Source organism: Branchiostoma floridae, chromosome 19 (genome assembly GCF_000003815.2).
Source record: "Branchiostoma floridae strain S238N-H82 chromosome 19, Bfl_VNyyK, whole genome shotgun sequence".
NCBI classification, from domain to species: domain Eukaryota; kingdom Metazoa; phylum Chordata; class Leptocardii; order Amphioxiformes; family Branchiostomatidae; genus Branchiostoma; species Branchiostoma floridae.
The window spans coordinates 333,030-350,830 of NC_049997.1; the positions used below are offsets into that span (position 1 = coordinate 333,030).

The window sequence follows — 17,801 nt, forward strand, 5'->3', positions numbered from 1 at the left end:
TATTTGTTATTAACAATGGAACTAGCCAAATGTACCTTTATGCGTTTATAATTGTTTATCTGGGTGTTACATGTGACTTAGTGAATTAAACTATTGTTAACTTAGTAGTATTCATTTAGAAACAATTTTAAAATGTACATAAGACAACAGTATGGAACAGATAAGGAATTGAAATATGGCTGCACGTATACACACAGAAAAAATTAACCTTAGCTTTACAAGTCAGCATTAAAAGAGTATGAGCATTCCTCTCTGTGCTATGATTAGACTAGGAGGTGTGTTTTAGACAATGACTCAGCTAGAAGTAATGGTTTTCCGATCATTAACTAAATGTCATTATCACCATATTTCTAGATATATAGCTATCAAAGGCAGTTAGGCTGTGGGGAAGACATTCACAGGCTCAAACATAAGTAGTTCAAACTTGACAGCAGGGTTTGCTGATTTGGAAGAGGGCCCATTTCATGCCTGAGCTCATATATAAAAACGCAATGTGAAGTAACAAGTCAAACACACACACACACACGCGGGTCCTTCCATTACGTGTTTAACAGCTGTTCTATTACCTAGTTTGTTTGTTCAATTAAGACTCATAAATGGTTTTAAAACATCTCACAATTCACGCATATATCCAAAATCCAAAGTAAAATCCAGTTCATGCTGCTTTGACATATCGTTTCCTCTAAGTACATGTTAATTTAATCATATGGATGAGAATCCTTAAGATGTTTACAAAGTTTGCCTTTCGATGTTAGACGACTAAACACGAGGTATGAAAAAAAACTATTATTATGATTTTCCAAAATACCTTCTTTTTTTAAGCTGAAACTACCATTGGAATGATACGATTCATTAATGTCCGTTTACGATACTCTCACTAAATTTTCTGCATGATTTTGCTCATTATGCAGTAGATAAAAGTGCACTGCTTGTTAATGAAATATATTATAGTTGAAAAGGTTTTCGGGAAACTGGCGAGCATCGATGCGTGCTGAAGTCATCCACAAATTTGAATCACCATGGCATAAGGAATATCGGTCTCTGATAGTGTGTGTTAGTAAGGTTAGGTTATTTAAGCACAACTAGGGAGTACCTTGTTTCAACATTCGATGTCTATCAGATACCATCATCAAGATAGAATGACTGGAAACTACTTCTTGGTTCTTGCTAGTACTTTTGGCCGATGTACAAGTTGAGCCAAGTTTAGGACGGCATGCTTGCTGCTGCAGCGCCAACCTACATTGGCTACAGGTAGTAGGAAGAAGTAGTTTCCAGTCATTTTACCCTGATGATGGTGTCTGATAGATATCGAAACGTTGGAAGTAAGTACTCCCTGGTTGTGCCTTAAAAACCGTACTATATGAATAATTGCCAACCTGATGAAGTTATTAACGGATGCTACTTATTAGATTTTGACAATGGCCTTGCCGGTGTTCTTGCCAGTCAGCACACCAATCAGAGCCTGGGGTGTCTGATCAAATCCATCGGTCACGTGCTCCTTGTGATTGACTTTGCCCTGTTGAAGCAAAGATTGAGATTAAAGCTCATCACCACAATTCTTATGGCCTAATCTCGTCTTCTCTCGCCAGATCGAAACTAGGTTATTCTCCGTGATCAACATGTGCTGTCAGACGGGTATGTATGAAAAATTGGTATGTACCTGTATTCATACGTGAATGACGAACATCATCAACACTAATTCTCATGTTTAGGAAGGTAAGGCTTCATAAAACACACCACTTCTTAAGTTGATAATCAATGTAAATTATCAAATAAAAATGATATTAACAAATATGTGTGTTAGGCGTATATGTATGTTTTGTTTTGTTTTCTCCAGTATAACTTTCCCAATCAATTTCCTTGAGAGAGCAAACGATATGCAAAGTAAAAGACCAAGGTTGTACTACCCAGTAAATTCAGCGAAGCTTCACAAGTCAGCTTACAAAGGTTACAAAGCATAGCATAGCATAGGCCGGACATAGTTTGACTTGGAGTGTGTATCAGACAATTTGACCCAAAAAACTTGCACAGTGCTACTGACCCCTATGATGAAACAAGAGTTCGTAGACCTCAGGCCTGCATGAAATGTATTGGGTTTCTGTAGACCTATTGTGTATTTTTGCCTTTTTGTCTATGGTACGTGGTTGGAAAAATGAGCTTTTTACCGTGTTGGTTGTGCACCATGCAAAAGTCTGACTCTGAAATTCCATTTTCTGAATTTGTAAGTTTGGACATGGATGAACATTACTTATTTTGGATTTCTTAAGTATGTAACCAACCACAGTACTTTGAAGTTGTTGAGACGCTACCTTTTTTTGTCTCAGATGGCCCATGCACATGTAGTTACTCTGTCACATGATATACTAATATCTTCCTATTTCAATGTACTGACCTAATGCAGCTGCTAAGTCTCCTTGGTTTGTGTTCTTCCAATGATATTCATTAAAGATTTATTTCTGGGGTGTTATTCACTTGACATCGGAATGTTACTTGCATAATTTGACCAATGATACTTTTATCTGTAGTTCCATAGACATTAGACAATATGAATAGTGGTAGCCCCCATGCAGCAGCAACAGTTAGTCCCCAGGGTGGTATGATATTTTCATTCAATCCATCCAACCCAAACCTAAATCTCCTGTAGTATCTAAGCCAAATTTAACAGCACAATTTACTATGAAAAATGTCCTTGTCAATCACATTTATAGATGGCAAGCTGCTGGCAATGGAAGCTTTGAAAAGTTCAGAAGCTGTTGTAGTCAGAGCAAACACCCAGCAAACATCCCCGCAAACCAATGAGCAGTTGCTTAGAAGGGGAATTTCATCATATATTTGCCGCGACAAAATGCAACAAACGATAGTGAATTCAAAACAGAACAAAGCTAAGCCTCCACCACTTAACCCTGCCTGTACCATAGATTAAGCAGGCCCAAAAACCAAGCGAATATGACTAGCCCAAAACAACAAATTACCTGTATACAGTATGGAAATGGCATTACCAAAGAAACAAAAAGAAACACAGGACAAATCATACACATACCTTTCTCTTATGCCCACACTCTATACAGTTCTCCTCCACATTAGAAAATTGCATCTTCTTCTGTTTAAGTTCAAGTTCAACCATGATTGCCAACAGGGTAAAGGAACTTGTACCGGAACTTAAAACTCAGTACTATACAGCTCTAGAAACACCACAAAGAGTAATAAGCAAACTCCAATTATACCTGACCAACAGATATATAATCTTGTACACTCCCGTCATCTGGCAAACTGTCAGTGCCACTAAGTAACCTGATACATTGAAGGTGGCCCAGGCCAGATGATGGTTCTACACCCAACCATAATCTGTTTTTAAAACCAAGCAGATATTGGGAGGATGCTCCAACCACACAAAAACAGGGTCAACCTATACAGTATCAAGTTCAAGCACTAGGAGGCCCAAAATCAAACCTGACCACCAGGACACCACAAACAACTCATGTACCAAATAGCAACATAATGGTACCTTGCGTTCCGGAGATACAGCGCACGCCCCGTGCCCGCACAAAAGGTAACCTAAAATGTCAAGTTCAAGCACCAAGGGCGCCAAAATCAAAATTGAGCATTATTCAGCCACCGCCGACACATGTGCCAAATATCATTGCGCCAGCACCAGCCGTTCAGAAGATATAACTCCGGAAACACCCCTCCCGGACACAAAATTCGACCTGCCGGGTCAAGTTCAAACGCGACAAGGCCCAAAGTCAATCCTAGGCAACAGGCAACAACCCCCCACCCATGCACCAAAAATCGTCGCAATGGCGCGTATCGTTCCGGACACACAGCGCCAAACGTGCCCCAAAAACACAAAAAATGCCACCTTCAATGTCAAGGTCAAGCGCCAGGAGGCCCAAAATCACACCTGAGTGTCAGGCTACCACCCCCAACCCACGTACCAAAAATCGTCGTGCTCGCACCATCCGTTCACGAGATACAGCGCCCTACATCCCCGGCTACCGAAAAGTTTCCACCAGCATCAAAACCATACCTGCATACATGCAGGTAATAATGTTTACAATTATTGTGTACCGTCATAAGGTCGCAATGAAATTATCTTTTATTACGACACACTCATGGTGTACGTATTGAGCAAATAACAGGATGGACGAAGCTGGCACCACAAGTAATGCATTCTTACGTTAGATGCCTCAGTCAAAAAACTATGGTCCACAAATTAAATTTCAGGGCATAAACAACAACAACAACAGAAAAAATTCGCGTGTTTGGGGCGTACACGTCCAAGAAGATAACAAAGACGAAGTAGAGGAGAGTTGATTTTTATGGAGCTTGTACGGTCAAACTGCATTTAAAAAGAATAGCCCGTGTTGCTGTACATGAAGAGTGAATTTGAAACGCTAATTGGACACAGATAATCCAAGAAACAAAATCCTCTGTAGCGAAATGGACCATGGTTTCGAGTATCGCCCATTCGTCAAGTTTTCACAGATATTTAGGTTCAGGTCCGGACCTTGACGTGATCATCTGGACCTGAACCGTTTCTGTAATCTGGAGTTTCTGTACCTGGAATTTCTGTAACTAGAGTTTCTGTACCTAGAGTTTCTGTACCTGGAGTTTCTGTACCTAGAGTTTCTGTACCTGGAGTTTCCACCTTACTGGTGGATATTCATGAAAGAAATCGTTGTTATATCATTGTGTACTGCATTTCTGAGTAACGCTGAGAACGTGTTGATCATCTCTCAATCGTACAATCGTCCCCACCTCCAAAATGAGAATGAGACAAAGTCAGGGTGAATGATAAATTGTTCTATAGGGGAAAAAAGGTCTGACCTCCACGATCCATTTCGCCACCTGTGTGGTAGCGGCCGGCCAGTCCGCCTGGTACTCCGCGCCGATGAACCCCTGCAGCTTCAGCCTCTTGGTGATGATGGTTTCAAAGAAATAGTGACCTGAGGGACAGCAAGGCGAGATTTAAACATCGCGTCTTAACTTTCGAATAATATTTTACATTAGATGCATGGGAGACAACACATTTTATTTCCAAGTGTTCAAGACTTTTAACTAACCTTTTACTTCCGGGTTGTTGTATGTGGAGATGCTCCCACAGACGGCCACACGGCCATGGTCCTTCATGTGGTTGTTCAGGACAGACACCGAGAAGTCACCTCCAACCTGGGGGGGGGGGGGGGATTCAACTGGTCAGGTCTTAGACTGTTAGACTGGTGAGCTCTTAGACTTGTCTACTCTTGGACTATTAGACTTGTCTGCTCTTACCAAACGGACGAAAACTAGTGAATGCTAGTCCAAAACCATATCCAGTTGCTTGAGTAACTACGTTTTTGCGTGTCTTAAACTTATTTCCTGAATGTCTAACCTACATCGACGTTTGTCTGCTCTTGGACTCGTAGACCCTTAGACTGTTCGGGTGCGGCGCGAGTACGGTATGTATTCGTGTTTTATACACGGGGATTCGCATGACGCTTGACATTCGTCGGAAATGCGTTAGGCATGCAATACTTATAAGTTGGGTGTGTCAGTAATGAAGCCGAAAAGCGCCATGCATACACACTATAAAATTGCAGCAAGAAAAATTATGTTGCGAACTGCATGCACACCTATTACAGAATGGATACTTTTATGCTGAAGACGTAATTCATACGCCAGATGGTCGTAACGTATACTCTAATTTCATCAGAAATAAGAAACTTTTTTTTTAAGCTGGTAACGCAGACCTGAAAATGTCCTAGGTATTTCATCAGTCGAAATAATTATCACAACTTCTCGGATGCAAATTGATGAATGTAAACGCATCACTGCACTGTGCAGTGTCTTGTCATCTGCCTGGCCGGAATCACACAATGATTTATGGGAAAAGGGCGCCCCCAAGCGATCCATTGCTTTTCCGCAGCATGACCGTGCGGAAAGGTGGCAGTCTCTCAACCTACTAGTATCTAATAGTGGGTATATAGCAACGCGCGTTGGGCGTAATGCTGCATATTCGTAGAATTTCAATTTTTTTTTCATTTTGCAGATAAACATGGTGCTTTTGTGGTTATTGCAATATATTAATTTGCAAGTGGCATATTGTTAGGATAATAGGAAGTCTTTGCAATGTAGCATACGTTATCAAAGTAACAGTCAATGCCTTCAGGTGCGACTTTCTTGAGTTCCTCGCTCAGAGACTTGGTCTTGTAGTTGAAGACGTAGTCAAAGCCAAGGTCACGGAGCCAGGTGACCTTGTCGTCAGTTCCTGCACAGCCGATCACTTTACAGCCCTGAAAACACAAAGGTGAACAGCAATGAATTTTGATAAGGTGTGATTATTACACATACAATCTATAACCTTCGTCAGAACTCAGTCAGGACTTTTATGGAGTAAAGTCATAAATACATAACACACCCCAGCGCGCTCGAAAAAAACCACACACTCAGTCCTGTAAACATACATGCAACTAACCAAATACGTAATCTTTTTGGACAAGGTAGCATCAAATGTTAATTCGCGAAATACATGCAGTGCAAGAGTGCTGTATGGATCTTATAACACTGATTGCATTTAGATTAAACTTAAAATATCTACGTTTGGAGAAAATAAAACAGACAACAGAAAGGTATGTTAAATGGGATGGGAGGACATTTGTGACACGAACTGTGCAAATCAGTACATGGAAGGGCCGACAGGAGTTCTGGCATTCACGTTTGCCAACATACCAGACGGTGTTCATGATCCGTTCACTACCTTGTGATAAGTTGATTGTCTTGTGTCAAGCACAGCACATACTGAAAGGCAAGGTCTTCCCTAAACAATAGCCTTTACAATAGTGTCTGCAAACCAGACCAGACGCTATCATACCCACTTCTTTCTTTCTTTCTTTCTTTCTTTCTTTCTTTCTTTCTTTCTTTCTTTCTTTCTTTCTTTCTTTCTTTCTTTCTTTCTTTCTTTCTTTCTTTCTTTCTTTCTTTCTATCTTTCTTTTTTTCTTTCTTTCCTTTCTTTCTTTCTCTCTTTCTTTCTTTCTTTCTTTCTTCCTTTCTTTCTTTCTTTCTTTCTTTCTTTCTTCAACATCAATCAATTCGGTGTTACTTGTTGAGAAACGTTACTTGTTCAGAAAGATCAGTGCGTCATGAAATCATGTGTAACTAAGTATTGCTCGTGGTCAACTGATAACCATTCTTTCTATAGTGGCCAACTGTCTATAGTGGCCATATTTATCTAGTCCCCAGATTGGCCGTTATAGACAGTTTTATTGTATTTTTTAAGTGCCCCTGGCACTTTTCGACATCTTCCTTTGTGCTTCTGACTGAAGTGTTGTTTCTCCTCCGCTGATAAGAAGATGTGAGAAACAAGTCTGATAGACATCGAAAAGTAAGCAGCTGTGACCTTACTGGTTGTGAAAGAGGAAAACTCCTATATCCTAAGTTTTAAAAACTTATGGTGTCGCATTCCGGGGAATCTAAAGACTTATAATAGAGATAAAGTAGCATTGAATTACTTTGATCTTGGCAATTTGTCCCACCAAACTCCCGACAGCCCCCGCGGCAGCGTTGACGAAAACGGTTTCCCCTGCCTTTGCCTGGCAGACGTCAATGAGTCCAAAGTAAGCCGTCATACTGAAAAAAGTGCATTTAATATTTAAGTTCGAAGTGAAAGAAATATAAGATAAACTTGAAGAAGGTAGGTACGGAGAGAAAAGAAGGAAAGAAGAGAGAGAGGATAAAGGAAGAGATAGGCAGAAATGGGGAGAGAGAAGAAGCCATTGCGAGCAAAGATAAAGAGAGAGAGGTAAAGGAAAAAAGAGACAGACTGAAACAAATCATAGAAAGTAAGGAAAAAGGAAGAAAGAACGAAAGAAAGAAAGAAAGAAAGAAAGAAAGAAAGAAAGAAAGAAAGAAAGAAAAAAAAGAAAAAGAAAAAGAAAGAAGATTGAAAGACAGAATGAAAGACAGAAGAAAGGGAGAAAAATAAAGAGGATCTCGGAAGAAGGAAAATTTTTTAAACAAGAAGGCAGAAAGGAAAGAAATAGGCAACGAAGGAAACATGGGAGGAATGAAAAGTAAAGTCGAATTGCTTACCCCGGCATACCGGTAACCCCCAGCAGGAGCCCAGGAGACAGTTCCTTGGGGAAGTCTGCGGGAACCGCCCGAAGTTGCGCGGTGGGGAGAGGATGTTTGTCGTCCTCGTGCACGACAGCGTGTGTGCGCCACCCGTACCCGGCCAGCACTGTGGTTCCCACCGGGTACTTCTTGCTTTTGGACTCGATCACTCTGTATAGAGATACAATTATGACAAAGTGTATGCCTGGCCACAGGTAAAAAAATTTATGCAGAAGAAAACGATGACAATTTCTAGTTTCAGCTTATATTATTTGAGAAGGGTTACATATGCCATATGTACAAGTCTATATATTAGGAGCAAAGTGTCCACAACAACATTCTGTATACATAACAAACAAAGGGATTTTGTTGTCATTTTGTCGGCCGTCTGTCTCCGTGCTCATGGCCATTTCATTTTGAATGGTTCTGGTACAAAAAACAAAACATATCACTGCTAAAGCTAAGGGCAGAACCCGCCGTACGTGCAATTTGTCCCGGTACGTTTTGGGGGAGGCCACGTCCGCCACGTATTTCTGAAAACGTTCAGGCTGTACAGGGCAGGTGCGTCGCCTGTACTGGCACGAACAATGGGCTAATCCACAGCCCGATGGCACATTGCCTGAACGTTAAGTTCTACGGCGTGTCTGCGTGCTCCAAAATCCTTCGGATTCCTTACGATCCGTACGGAGACGGTACTCACCACTTACGGATTCCAAAAGATTGCCCACGTTTTGGCACGTAGACAGCACGAAATTGCACGTAAGGCGGACTGTTCCATTAGCTTAAGAGAGGTGGTCCCAAACGTTAAGTATTGAAACATATACATCGATGGGTAATATCTGCAGTCCCAACCGTTTTGTATTTATGTATGAATATAAAGAAAGATAGATATTAAATGCGATGCTTAAGGTGTTGTCCCACACATATAGACTTATCTTGTCATTAATGATTCATTTCATTGATTGACACCCACCGTGACACTACCTCCCCGATCATGGTGTCGCCCTCCTTTAGGGAGCGGCCAAAAATCCTGTGTTCAAAAGTAGAAAACAATAGATTAAAACGACAATATAAAATATGTAATGGCTGGCTAATAGATTTCTGTTCTTAAACTTGAAGTCCTTTCTTTTATTACTGGAACAGTTTGGTGTTATTCTCACCTCATGTATGGGTCCACAGAAATGAACAAGGTCTCGCAGAGAAGATCTGAAAGGAGATAATATCAAATTGAGCAGAAATAAGAACGAAATTTTTCAGGTTAAAAAAATTAACATTACACGATTTTGCGTTTGGAGAGGGGTTTTGACGACCGGCGACTGTTGTGATTTTGCGGGTTGAAAGTGAATGTGCCTTGTGATGCGAGATTGCCTTGTGATGCCTAAAATTAAATCTTTTAAAAACTTTTTCGTATATCTGAATATCAATCATTTTGTCAATAATGACACTTGAAACAAAATTGGTAATCACAGACAGCCATCATAAGTTCTATTCAATAAACATAGACGTTTGTACAAAATACAATCCCTACTTATGTTATTGGACATACAATCTAGCAAACCATACCCCCAAATTATACTTTCTTGATACCCGGAGCCAACTAGTCAAGAAGCCTTTACCGCGAATCGCAATTAATTAATTCTTTTAGTAGGTTCAGTGCTTGGTTCAGAAATGGGGACAATCTTTTCTGTGACGTCAGAGGTGGAATTTAGTTTGAAAACCCAGCGACAAATTACCCCTTTTCCACACAGCTCCCGTCAAAAATGTGACATTCTGTTTACCATAGATTCCCTAGTAGAGCCTCAGCTGCATTGTGAACTCCGTATGACCTTACCATTTAAGTTTACCATATCCGTTGAAAAACCAACCCCAACCATTTTAAACAGGTTGGAACCTGTTAAAAACTACAGCAACGTACGGTTTTTCGCGCATTCTGTGATTTTTTGGGGAATTTTATTAAAAAATTGATAAAGTTTTACTGACTTGTTTAGATAACAAAGTAGATCGACAATAGGAAAGGTTTGCTCCCTTATATTGAATGACTGAATCACTGGTTTATTAGCGCCAAAAAAGGGCGTATATACATATACATATCATTGCAGCCATACAAGGCTGAATTGGTGTATGATACATAATACATTTGTTAAACAAAATTCACTCAAAAATGATACATTTTATCTGGATGATTTGCATCTAAATTGTTGTCCTTTATACGTAGCTCCCTGCCATGAACACTTCCCTTTTCGGGGGTAACCAGCCAGAGAATAGTGGAGACTTGGACACAGACAATGCACATTTCAAACAAAGACTACGCGTCTTAGATACAGGGAAGTGACAGCTGCTCTAAGGCTCTGTCGAAGCCAGCATAGTGTCGACCTAGAATCATACTCTGCACGCCTCTTTTGTACAAATGTAATCCACTTTGACTGGTGAGCGGTGAGGCCTGGGTGCCACACTGGGCAAGCATACTCTAACAATGGCCTTACAAACCCTCAGAAAAAAAGAGTTATATTCTATATCTAAGGTCTCTGTGTCTGTGTAGTTAAATATACATGTCGTGTACACAACTTGTTCAGGCTAGTAGTACGTGTAGTAATATTGTGCTCTATACGAGAAAACCTTCTGCTTCCTATCTTTTACTTACCGATATTTAGAAAGGTAAAAGAAAGGTCTCGTTCAATCAAGATACTCTATACCATATAGTTAAACATAAAAATAGTTACATTTAACGGTTTGTGAATATAAGATAGCTTATCATTTTTGAGCAGAGATTGACAGCCCGTCATTGCACGAATTCTGACCTAAACTCTCAATCATAGTTTATATGAAATTATCAACAGAGACGCAGTATGTGTCAAAAAGCATCGATTCTTCAAGAATTGTGGGGAGAAAAGTGTTCAACGATCTTTGACCCTTACAGATGGCAAAGTCCATTTCCCCGCCTTTGTTCTTTTGCTTTAGACCTTATTGTTGGCGGCGTTCTGTTTACCCTTACCTCCATTCTTTAGTTCCGGCGTGTCCTCCTCTACGAGCTGAAAGTCGCTCACCTTCGGCAGTCCATCGAACTTTGCAGCGATCACGAACTTCTTTGCCTTCACCATTGTCGAACTTGACGTCCAACAGAGACGCCGTAGTCTTTCTTTGATTCTCAAATCTGGATAGTATTTAGGAACGTTCTCTCGTGTGTCTTGATACCTTACCTGCACTGCGTTCGTGACCCGGACACGCTGTAACGTGAACCACTTTGCATACATATTACAGCAGCGCATGCTCGTATTACTTGTTTATGGTTGACTAGTTGCGTCCATTGTTTACATTAAGCACAGGTATGTACTGTTTAGCCGGGGGCTTCACCAAACCTGTTTTTAAAGATGGCCTGAGGCAAACAATGCACCAAAACATAAGCACGACCTAAAGGTCGTGTCACTGCTCGAAGAAGCGTGAAGTGAAATGTTGACTTTACAAAATTGACGCTGTGTGAGCACTGAACATTGGGATCTTAAACCGCCATATAAAGGGGATGTTTTAGAGCAATGCAGATAACGATAAACGACATTGGATGTCTACATTATTTCGAAATCACCTACTGAAGCATAAGATTGTACAGCAACTGCAATAAATGAATGGATTATTTTTAGGGAAAAAGGCCTAATTAAGAATCAGCTATCACTACTGTGGTCATAAGCGCCCTCTTGTGCATTATGGGAAAACTGCAAGGTTCCTGAGATATGCTATCATCCCTTGCGCAATTTCAAATGACCGCAAGGGGTCGTATGACATGCATATTATTATCAGAAACTTAGTAGCTCAGTACTTATAATAACTCGTTTTTAAAAAAGAAAATAGAAACACTACAAATATCTAGGAAAATCGCAATGTATAAAAGAAGCGACCGCATGATTTTGCGAAATCTTGGGAGTTTTTATTGATCATATAATCCTGTATTTTATACATAAAGTAATAGATGCAACTAATGTTCTGCTTTATATTTCACTGGTAGGAAACTCCATCAAAATGTGACATTCTATTATTTGGCGGAAGAATAATAGCTATACAAAATGTTGTTGGATGTACAGTAAACTGATAATGACGTTACATATGTCATACGTATGAAAGTCGAACCATTTACCAATATATAAGCACGTAGGAATAGGTAATCTCTAGCTTTATGTCTTGTACAATTTGATATTTTTCGCCTTAAAGTATTAACGCTAACCAAACATTTTGTACAATCTCATCTCATTAATCAAGAAAAAGGATTCTTTATATAGTATACATAAAGTATTTTTACGGAAAAAAGGTAAATATGAGAAAGTCATTTTCGATGAAACTTCAAACTGCTGCATTTCGCAATCATGTTCTTTTAACATTTTTCGTGGATAGCAGCAATTAACGCAGTAGAAAGATATTTTCTACATGGTTATAAAGCAACGTCTTCGATAGCTTGATTCCTCTAAATCTGTATCTGATTATTTTTTTATATAAAAAGAGAAGCTGTCAAAACGAAAAAACAAAACTGGCGGCAACAGTGAAATACATAAGAAAATCAAAGAAAAAAATACATGAGCATAGTTTTTTTCTGTGCACTAGATTATGTTTCCGCTATACGAACAATAGTCTGGCTAGTGTCTTCCACACATTAAACAGACTGTCAAAACGTTTGAGAAAATGAGGTTGTATACATAAGTAAGTTATTTCTAATTGACTTAACAATCTGTAGAAATTATTGAAACCCGATGAAATACATAAACCTCCCGATGAAATACATAAACCTCAATACAAAAGAATGCAGAATTTGTTCGCTTTGTGTTATAACAACGTTCATTATAATAAAAAGTTACTCAAAAAGAAAAAAAAACTCTGTTCATGATGGTTATTAACTTTTTCCTTTAAGAAAACAATATACTTAAAAAGATAGGAATGAAAAGCTCTTAACTACTAAAGCTTAAAGCACATTCGAAGATAAGATGTCTCTCTGTCCTCCCCTCCCTCCAAGACAAGGTTGTCATCTCGACCCATGCATGTCTCGTAAACGGTCGTTGCCTGCGACTGCTGTCGCCATATCGCTTGCTGGTCTATGTGAGATCATTTGGTGCTGACAAGAAAGAAATGTCGTGAATAAAGCAACATTTTAATCATAACTATAACACAATACCGTGATTGTAACATAATTCTTCGAAACCCAGCCCCAAAGCTTAAACCTTAAACACTAATCGATTTCGACATGAAACATCGCGGTATGGACAGATCCTGGTTATAAAACTTAAGTGACAGAGTGTGGTAATACTAGCCAAAAAGCAACGACCGTTTCAAAACGCAATGACCGTATACGCGCCGGAAACTAGTGTCATCGCAGAATTTGTGTCTTTTTGTTAGTGACCTGCGGCTAAAGAATAAAATAAAATGATACAGGGTATTTCTAGTTGTATCTCTAGCTCTAGCTCTGCAAGCTCGAACAAAATATGCTTACCAGCAAAATGAATGCCGCTTTCCAGTGTCTGAGTTAGTACTATATATGTGAATCTTTTTTTAGCACAACCTTTCCTTGTTAAGGATTAGTGTTTGGCATATTGACATATTCGATTAAAACCGAACTTATGCTACTCATAAAGTATCAAAAAGAGACTAGGGTTTTGAACTATGTGAAAAGCCACCTTTTTCCGGCGCCCATTAGCTTTCAAATTGTTAGTAACGCTTCGGGAAGGTATTGATAGTATTGATGACAATGAACCGATTTACTCTAAATTAATAAAAAAATGTACATCATAACTACAATTTAATGGAACCCGTAAATTAGAAAATGGAACCTTGCACATCTGTGACACAGAAATCAGTAGCCAGAGTGTATTTTATTTCCTTACCTTCTACAATGGCGGCTTCTTCTGTGCTTGTCTGGAAGTGTTCGGCTTGACGGGGAACTTGAATCGAGAAGTCTCTTCTGTAAATGAAGTGAAATGATAACCATTTTCAAATGAAAATTTCATGAGGTCAAACCTAATATTTCAGCCTTGCTAATCAGCGACTGCAGGATGTTCTTTTAATTGTTGTTTTGTTTTTGACTGATAATTTGCCATTTTCTACTGAACTGTCAAACTGAAATTTTGTCATATGCACAAATGCCCATTTGTATTTGCCAGCAGTGAAGGTACAAAGAAAACCTGAGAAAGATAACAGACTGTCGCCGAATCTTTGCCTGTTAAATCTTTCTAATATATGTACCTGTTGTGAATAAGGAACATTTCTATTTAGGCATTTACCTACTTGATGCAATGTAATCGTTTCAAATAGCATAGTTTTTTGCAAATAAACTTCAAGAAAGCCTAAATGAAAATACCTAAACAATATAACATTTTTTTGTCTAGGCGAGTTACATCTCTGCTGAAATATACCATGATATTTTGTGGAGAGCTGCCCAAGTTCTACCTACCCCTACTCCGCAAGGAGGCGAGGGGAGGGGGCAGATGATCTACGCAACCCAGACCTCGCGAGATCGAGACTAGGTCATTCTCCGTGAACAAAATGGACTGTCAGCTGTCGAAAATTTGGAGGTATGTACCTTGCCTTTAAAAACAGTCATTGCTTGTACTAAATTTGGAGTAACCATGATATTTGCTCGTATCTCACCGTCAGTGTCCCAGTCAGCAGAGCCCAGACCAGAGTCAGAGCTGGTCTGTCTCGGCCGGCCCTCAGTAGCTACAAGCCGCTGCAGCTGAGGTGACTTGGCTCGGGTGGTGGATGCACCAGGGACGGGGACATCCACCAAGCAGGTTCCGTCTGAGGTCCGGCTGTCTGATAATGTCTCCATCCCTTGTAGCTGGCCAGTCTTGACTGTAGCTACTTTGTCCTGTGGGTCTAGGTTTTCAACAAAGTCATATTCAAAGTCAAAGGTTCTTTGAAACCTTGGACTTACCCGCCCATTAAGCTATTTACATACTCACTCATTTCTCAGTCATATCCCACTCAATACGCATAACAATATTACTCACTCTATCTCTAACCCCCCCCCCCCCACACACACACACACACACTCACTCATCCCTCCAATTACCACTCAACCTTTACAAACTACCTAATAGGTCAATACTCATTTGCACAACACTCACTCACTCAGTCACTCTCAATAATTCACTTACTCACCACTCGCGTACTCAAAAATTACTCACTCACGCACTCACTCACTCACTCTCACTCACGTACTCACTCACTCACTCACTCACTCACGCACGCACTAATTAACCCACTCACTCAGTCATTTTCTAGAAATCGTTTACCTAAGCAATCTCAGTGTTGATTTCTAGATATTTCTACAAGTTGCAACGTTGTAAATGTGTTTTTACAAAGCCATTTACCGGTCTCACTTTCCTCCACTATGGTCACCCGAACTGGTGGGACATCCGGGGTCTTCACCGACACGGCCAGACTGATCTCCACGGGTTTCCCGGAAGTGACGTAATCAGGCAGGAATGTCTCCATCAGGATCCGCTGGTAACTTCCGTCACGACACATCTCCAGCAGCTTCTGCGCAGCCGCGGGGGTTTCCACCTGGAAATTGAGTAAGATGAGGCCCAGTGGGCATAGTCAGAGTGTTATTATTTTATAAAACCAATACAAGATATGACATTATTATGTTTTGTGTGTCATCAACCCATCTATTTGTATGTCTGCCTTAAATGTTGAGCTGCCTTCCAAAGACCAGGACAGGTCGAGTGACGATATTTCTAGGTTTTCTTACTAACTTGTTTTCACAATAAAAGATATAAATTCAAATAGATAACGAACAGTACATAAGATACTACATACAAAATAACCCATACCTTTTTGTTAACAGTCTAAGTAGTTTTATCTTTTTTCTATGGTTTGGATTGAGGATAGGGATGGATGGAGGGAGATCTAGAGAGTCATGTTCATTCGTGCAACCAGCACGCCCAGGTGATGATGATGATGTATAGTTGCGAAAAATGCTATAGGATGTGCAGTGGAGTCCTGTACATATTGTTGTTGTTTACATTGAAGAATCTGGTACCATATAAATCACTAAGTTTCCATGTTGTTTATGTATAATTTTACATGGAAGGGTTGCTAGTCTAAAGGTGCCCGAGGTACCTCCTCAAACAAGGGACCCCTTTGTTACATATCTTCTGTAAGACGGTTTTAGTCTCAATCGAGATGCCCTTACCATTGATCCAATCCGGCGTCTCCCAGTTACAACTAATTTGAACCAGGACCTGAACTATGGTGATAATACCCTGTGAGGCGCTTGAACATCCATTTTTTACCTGTAGGTTGAGGAATATGCACCCCCGCCCGACCTCCGCGATAGTGCTCGGCACGTCCTGCTCCCTCATCCTCCTGACGTACTCCCGCCGGTACGACTCGTCAGCCAGCCGCCGGAACATCAGCTCCTCTCCCTCCGGATCGTGAACCGAGACGAGGGTCGCTATGAAATCTGTACCATAGCTGTTATTGGTTAGCTCGAATGATCATTTGTCTTGGTAAATAACATTATGCAAGAGGACTGAACTTTACGGAACAAGCAATTGGAATGATCATTATGATGATGCAATGATTTGGAATCAGTTTAGATTCGAGCCCGCCATCCGATTTAAGCAGAGACGGGGGACGACACAGATTATCTGGATTTTACGACCCGTTGCTGTGGTCATATATCTTTATTGCTGTGGTCATGTATCTTTATTGCTGTGGTCATGTATCTTTATTGCTGTGGTCATGTATCTTTATTGCTGTGGTCATGTATCTTTATTGCTGTGGTTATGTGTATTTATTGCTGAGGTCATGTGTCTTTAACGTCTATAACGTAAAGTCCCTAAATTTGAAAATGTGTTATATGTCTTGTTATCTCCGTGGGAAATGTTGCATCAAACAAAGTGAATAAAATAATTACAGCACTAACGGCATGGATTTTTCCTTAAAGATAATAAATTGCCCCTTAAATTGTGTAGATATGGCTTTGCTTAATAATAGACTGACGTATTATATTTCTAACGTTATTACCCTCTGAAAGTGGCACCATCCTCTTGTCACTCTCAGCTTTGGTAATGTCCATGATGTTGTTAGACCCAATTTGCACGTTGGTTGCTGTTCCCGTTATCTGCACAGTGAAATAGTTGATGGTGGGTTGAGCAGAGTTACCGGAGCTCGATGTGTGGAGCACTGTCGGGACGGGGGAGGGCTGGGGCGCTCCGTCAAAATCATAGCCACTGGTGGGGCGACTGGAGTTTTCTGGTGCAGAAGAAGAAGGGATTCATGAATATGTACCTATCTATCTATTTGTTGTTACCCATTCTGATTGGTTATACACACTACAGCACAGGTGTCGCTGCTTATAATTGCGTTCCTAAACGCAACGTATGTACATATATGCATTGGTGGTTAATGAGCGGTTAATAATTTGCTTGAAAAAGGAGTGTATCATAACTTATATAAGTACATTGTGTTTACCAGTTGCGTATCCAGATTCCAATGAAGTTGTCCGCTCCTTCCCAGTAAGTTGAATGGACGCAAGTGCAGCAGAGAGGTCTAGGTATCTGGAGTTTCGCTTGGAAACGTCTGAAGGTGCTGAAATTTAACAGTTTTATTTACACGACTTTTCAATATCAACAACCTTTGACCAATTGCTGACGTCACACATACAAAAAGCCATGTGTCCAGAGTGACTGTGCCAGGCAGTTAAAGGAACTGAGGAACTCAATTTCA

General features: G+C 40.2%; 3 protein-coding genes across 3 annotated transcripts in view; all 3 read right to left on the minus strand.

The window, feature by feature from the left end:
• Window positions 1-1,338: 1,338 nt before the first annotated feature.
• LOC118406619 (NADP-dependent alkenal double bond reductase P2-like) lies at window positions 1,339-5,186 on the minus strand. Its single transcript, XM_035806788.1, has 3 exons — window positions 5,064-5,186; window positions 4,828-4,946; window positions 1,339-1,516 (listed from the first exon to the last, which is right to left on the minus strand). Exons 1-3 carry the CDS (start codon window positions 5,128-5,130, stop codon window positions 1,406-1,408), a joined length of 297 nt encoding a protein of 98 aa, XP_035662681.1. The 5' UTR covers window positions 5,131-5,186; the 3' UTR covers window positions 1,339-1,405.
• A 402-nt stretch (window positions 5,187-5,588) lies between these two features.
• Window positions 5,589-11,347, minus strand: LOC118407035 (prostaglandin reductase 1-like). Its single transcript, XM_035807451.1, has 7 exons — window positions 11,083-11,347; window positions 9,251-9,296; window positions 9,064-9,120; window positions 8,070-8,261; window positions 7,490-7,607; window positions 6,120-6,272; window positions 5,589-5,612 (listed from the first exon to the last, which is right to left on the minus strand). The coding sequence occupies exons 1-7, from the start codon at window positions 11,339-11,341 to the stop codon at window positions 5,589-5,591; spliced, it is 849 nt and encodes a 282-aa protein (XP_035663344.1). The 5' UTR covers window positions 11,342-11,347.
• A 1,500-nt stretch (window positions 11,348-12,847) lies between these two features.
• The window catches only part of LOC118407036, an 8,732-nt gene continuing 3,778 nt past the window's right edge, over window positions 12,848-17,801 (minus strand). The window contains exons 2-8 of the mRNA XM_035807452.1: window positions 17,547-17,663; window positions 17,100-17,327; window positions 16,364-16,533; window positions 15,437-15,629; window positions 14,712-14,939; window positions 13,949-14,025; window positions 12,848-13,182 (exon numbers count right to left, since the gene is read on the minus strand). Coding sequence (XP_035663345.1) covers window positions 13,952-14,025; window positions 14,712-14,939; window positions 15,437-15,629; window positions 16,364-16,533; window positions 17,100-17,327; window positions 17,547-17,663 — 1,010 coding nt within the window. The 3' untranslated portion in view covers window positions 12,848-13,182; window positions 13,949-13,951. The remainder of the gene's footprint in view (window positions 13,183-13,948; window positions 14,026-14,711; window positions 14,940-15,436; window positions 15,630-16,363; window positions 16,534-17,099; window positions 17,328-17,546; window positions 17,664-17,801) is intronic.

Excerpts from the sequence above, each read along its gene's own strand:
- LOC118406619 (XM_035806788.1), bottom strand. The coding sequence starts at position 5,130 with ATGAAGGACCATGGCCGTGTGGCCGTCTGTGGGAGCATCTCCACATAC. Across the intron at positions 4,947-5,063 it reads CAACAACCCGGAAGTAAAAG|GTCACTATTTCTTTGAAACC; the intron begins GTTAGTTAAAAG and ends GCTGTCCCTCAG. Across the intron at positions 1,517-4,827 it reads TGGCGAAATGGATCGTGGAG|GGCAAAGTCAATCACAAGGA; the intron begins GTCAGACCTTTT and ends TTGCTTCAACAG.
- LOC118407035 (XM_035807451.1), bottom strand. The coding sequence starts at position 11,341 with ATGTATGCAAAGTGGTTCACGTTACAGCGTGTCCGGGTCACGAACGCA. Across the intron at positions 9,121-9,250 it reads TCTGTGGACCCATACATGAG|GATTTTTGGCCGCTCCCTAA; the intron begins GTGAGAATAACA and ends TTTTGAACACAG. Across the intron at positions 8,262-9,063 it reads ATCGGGGAGGTAGTGTCACG|AGTGATCGAGTCCAAAAGCA; the intron begins GTGGGTGTCAAT and ends ATCTCTATACAG.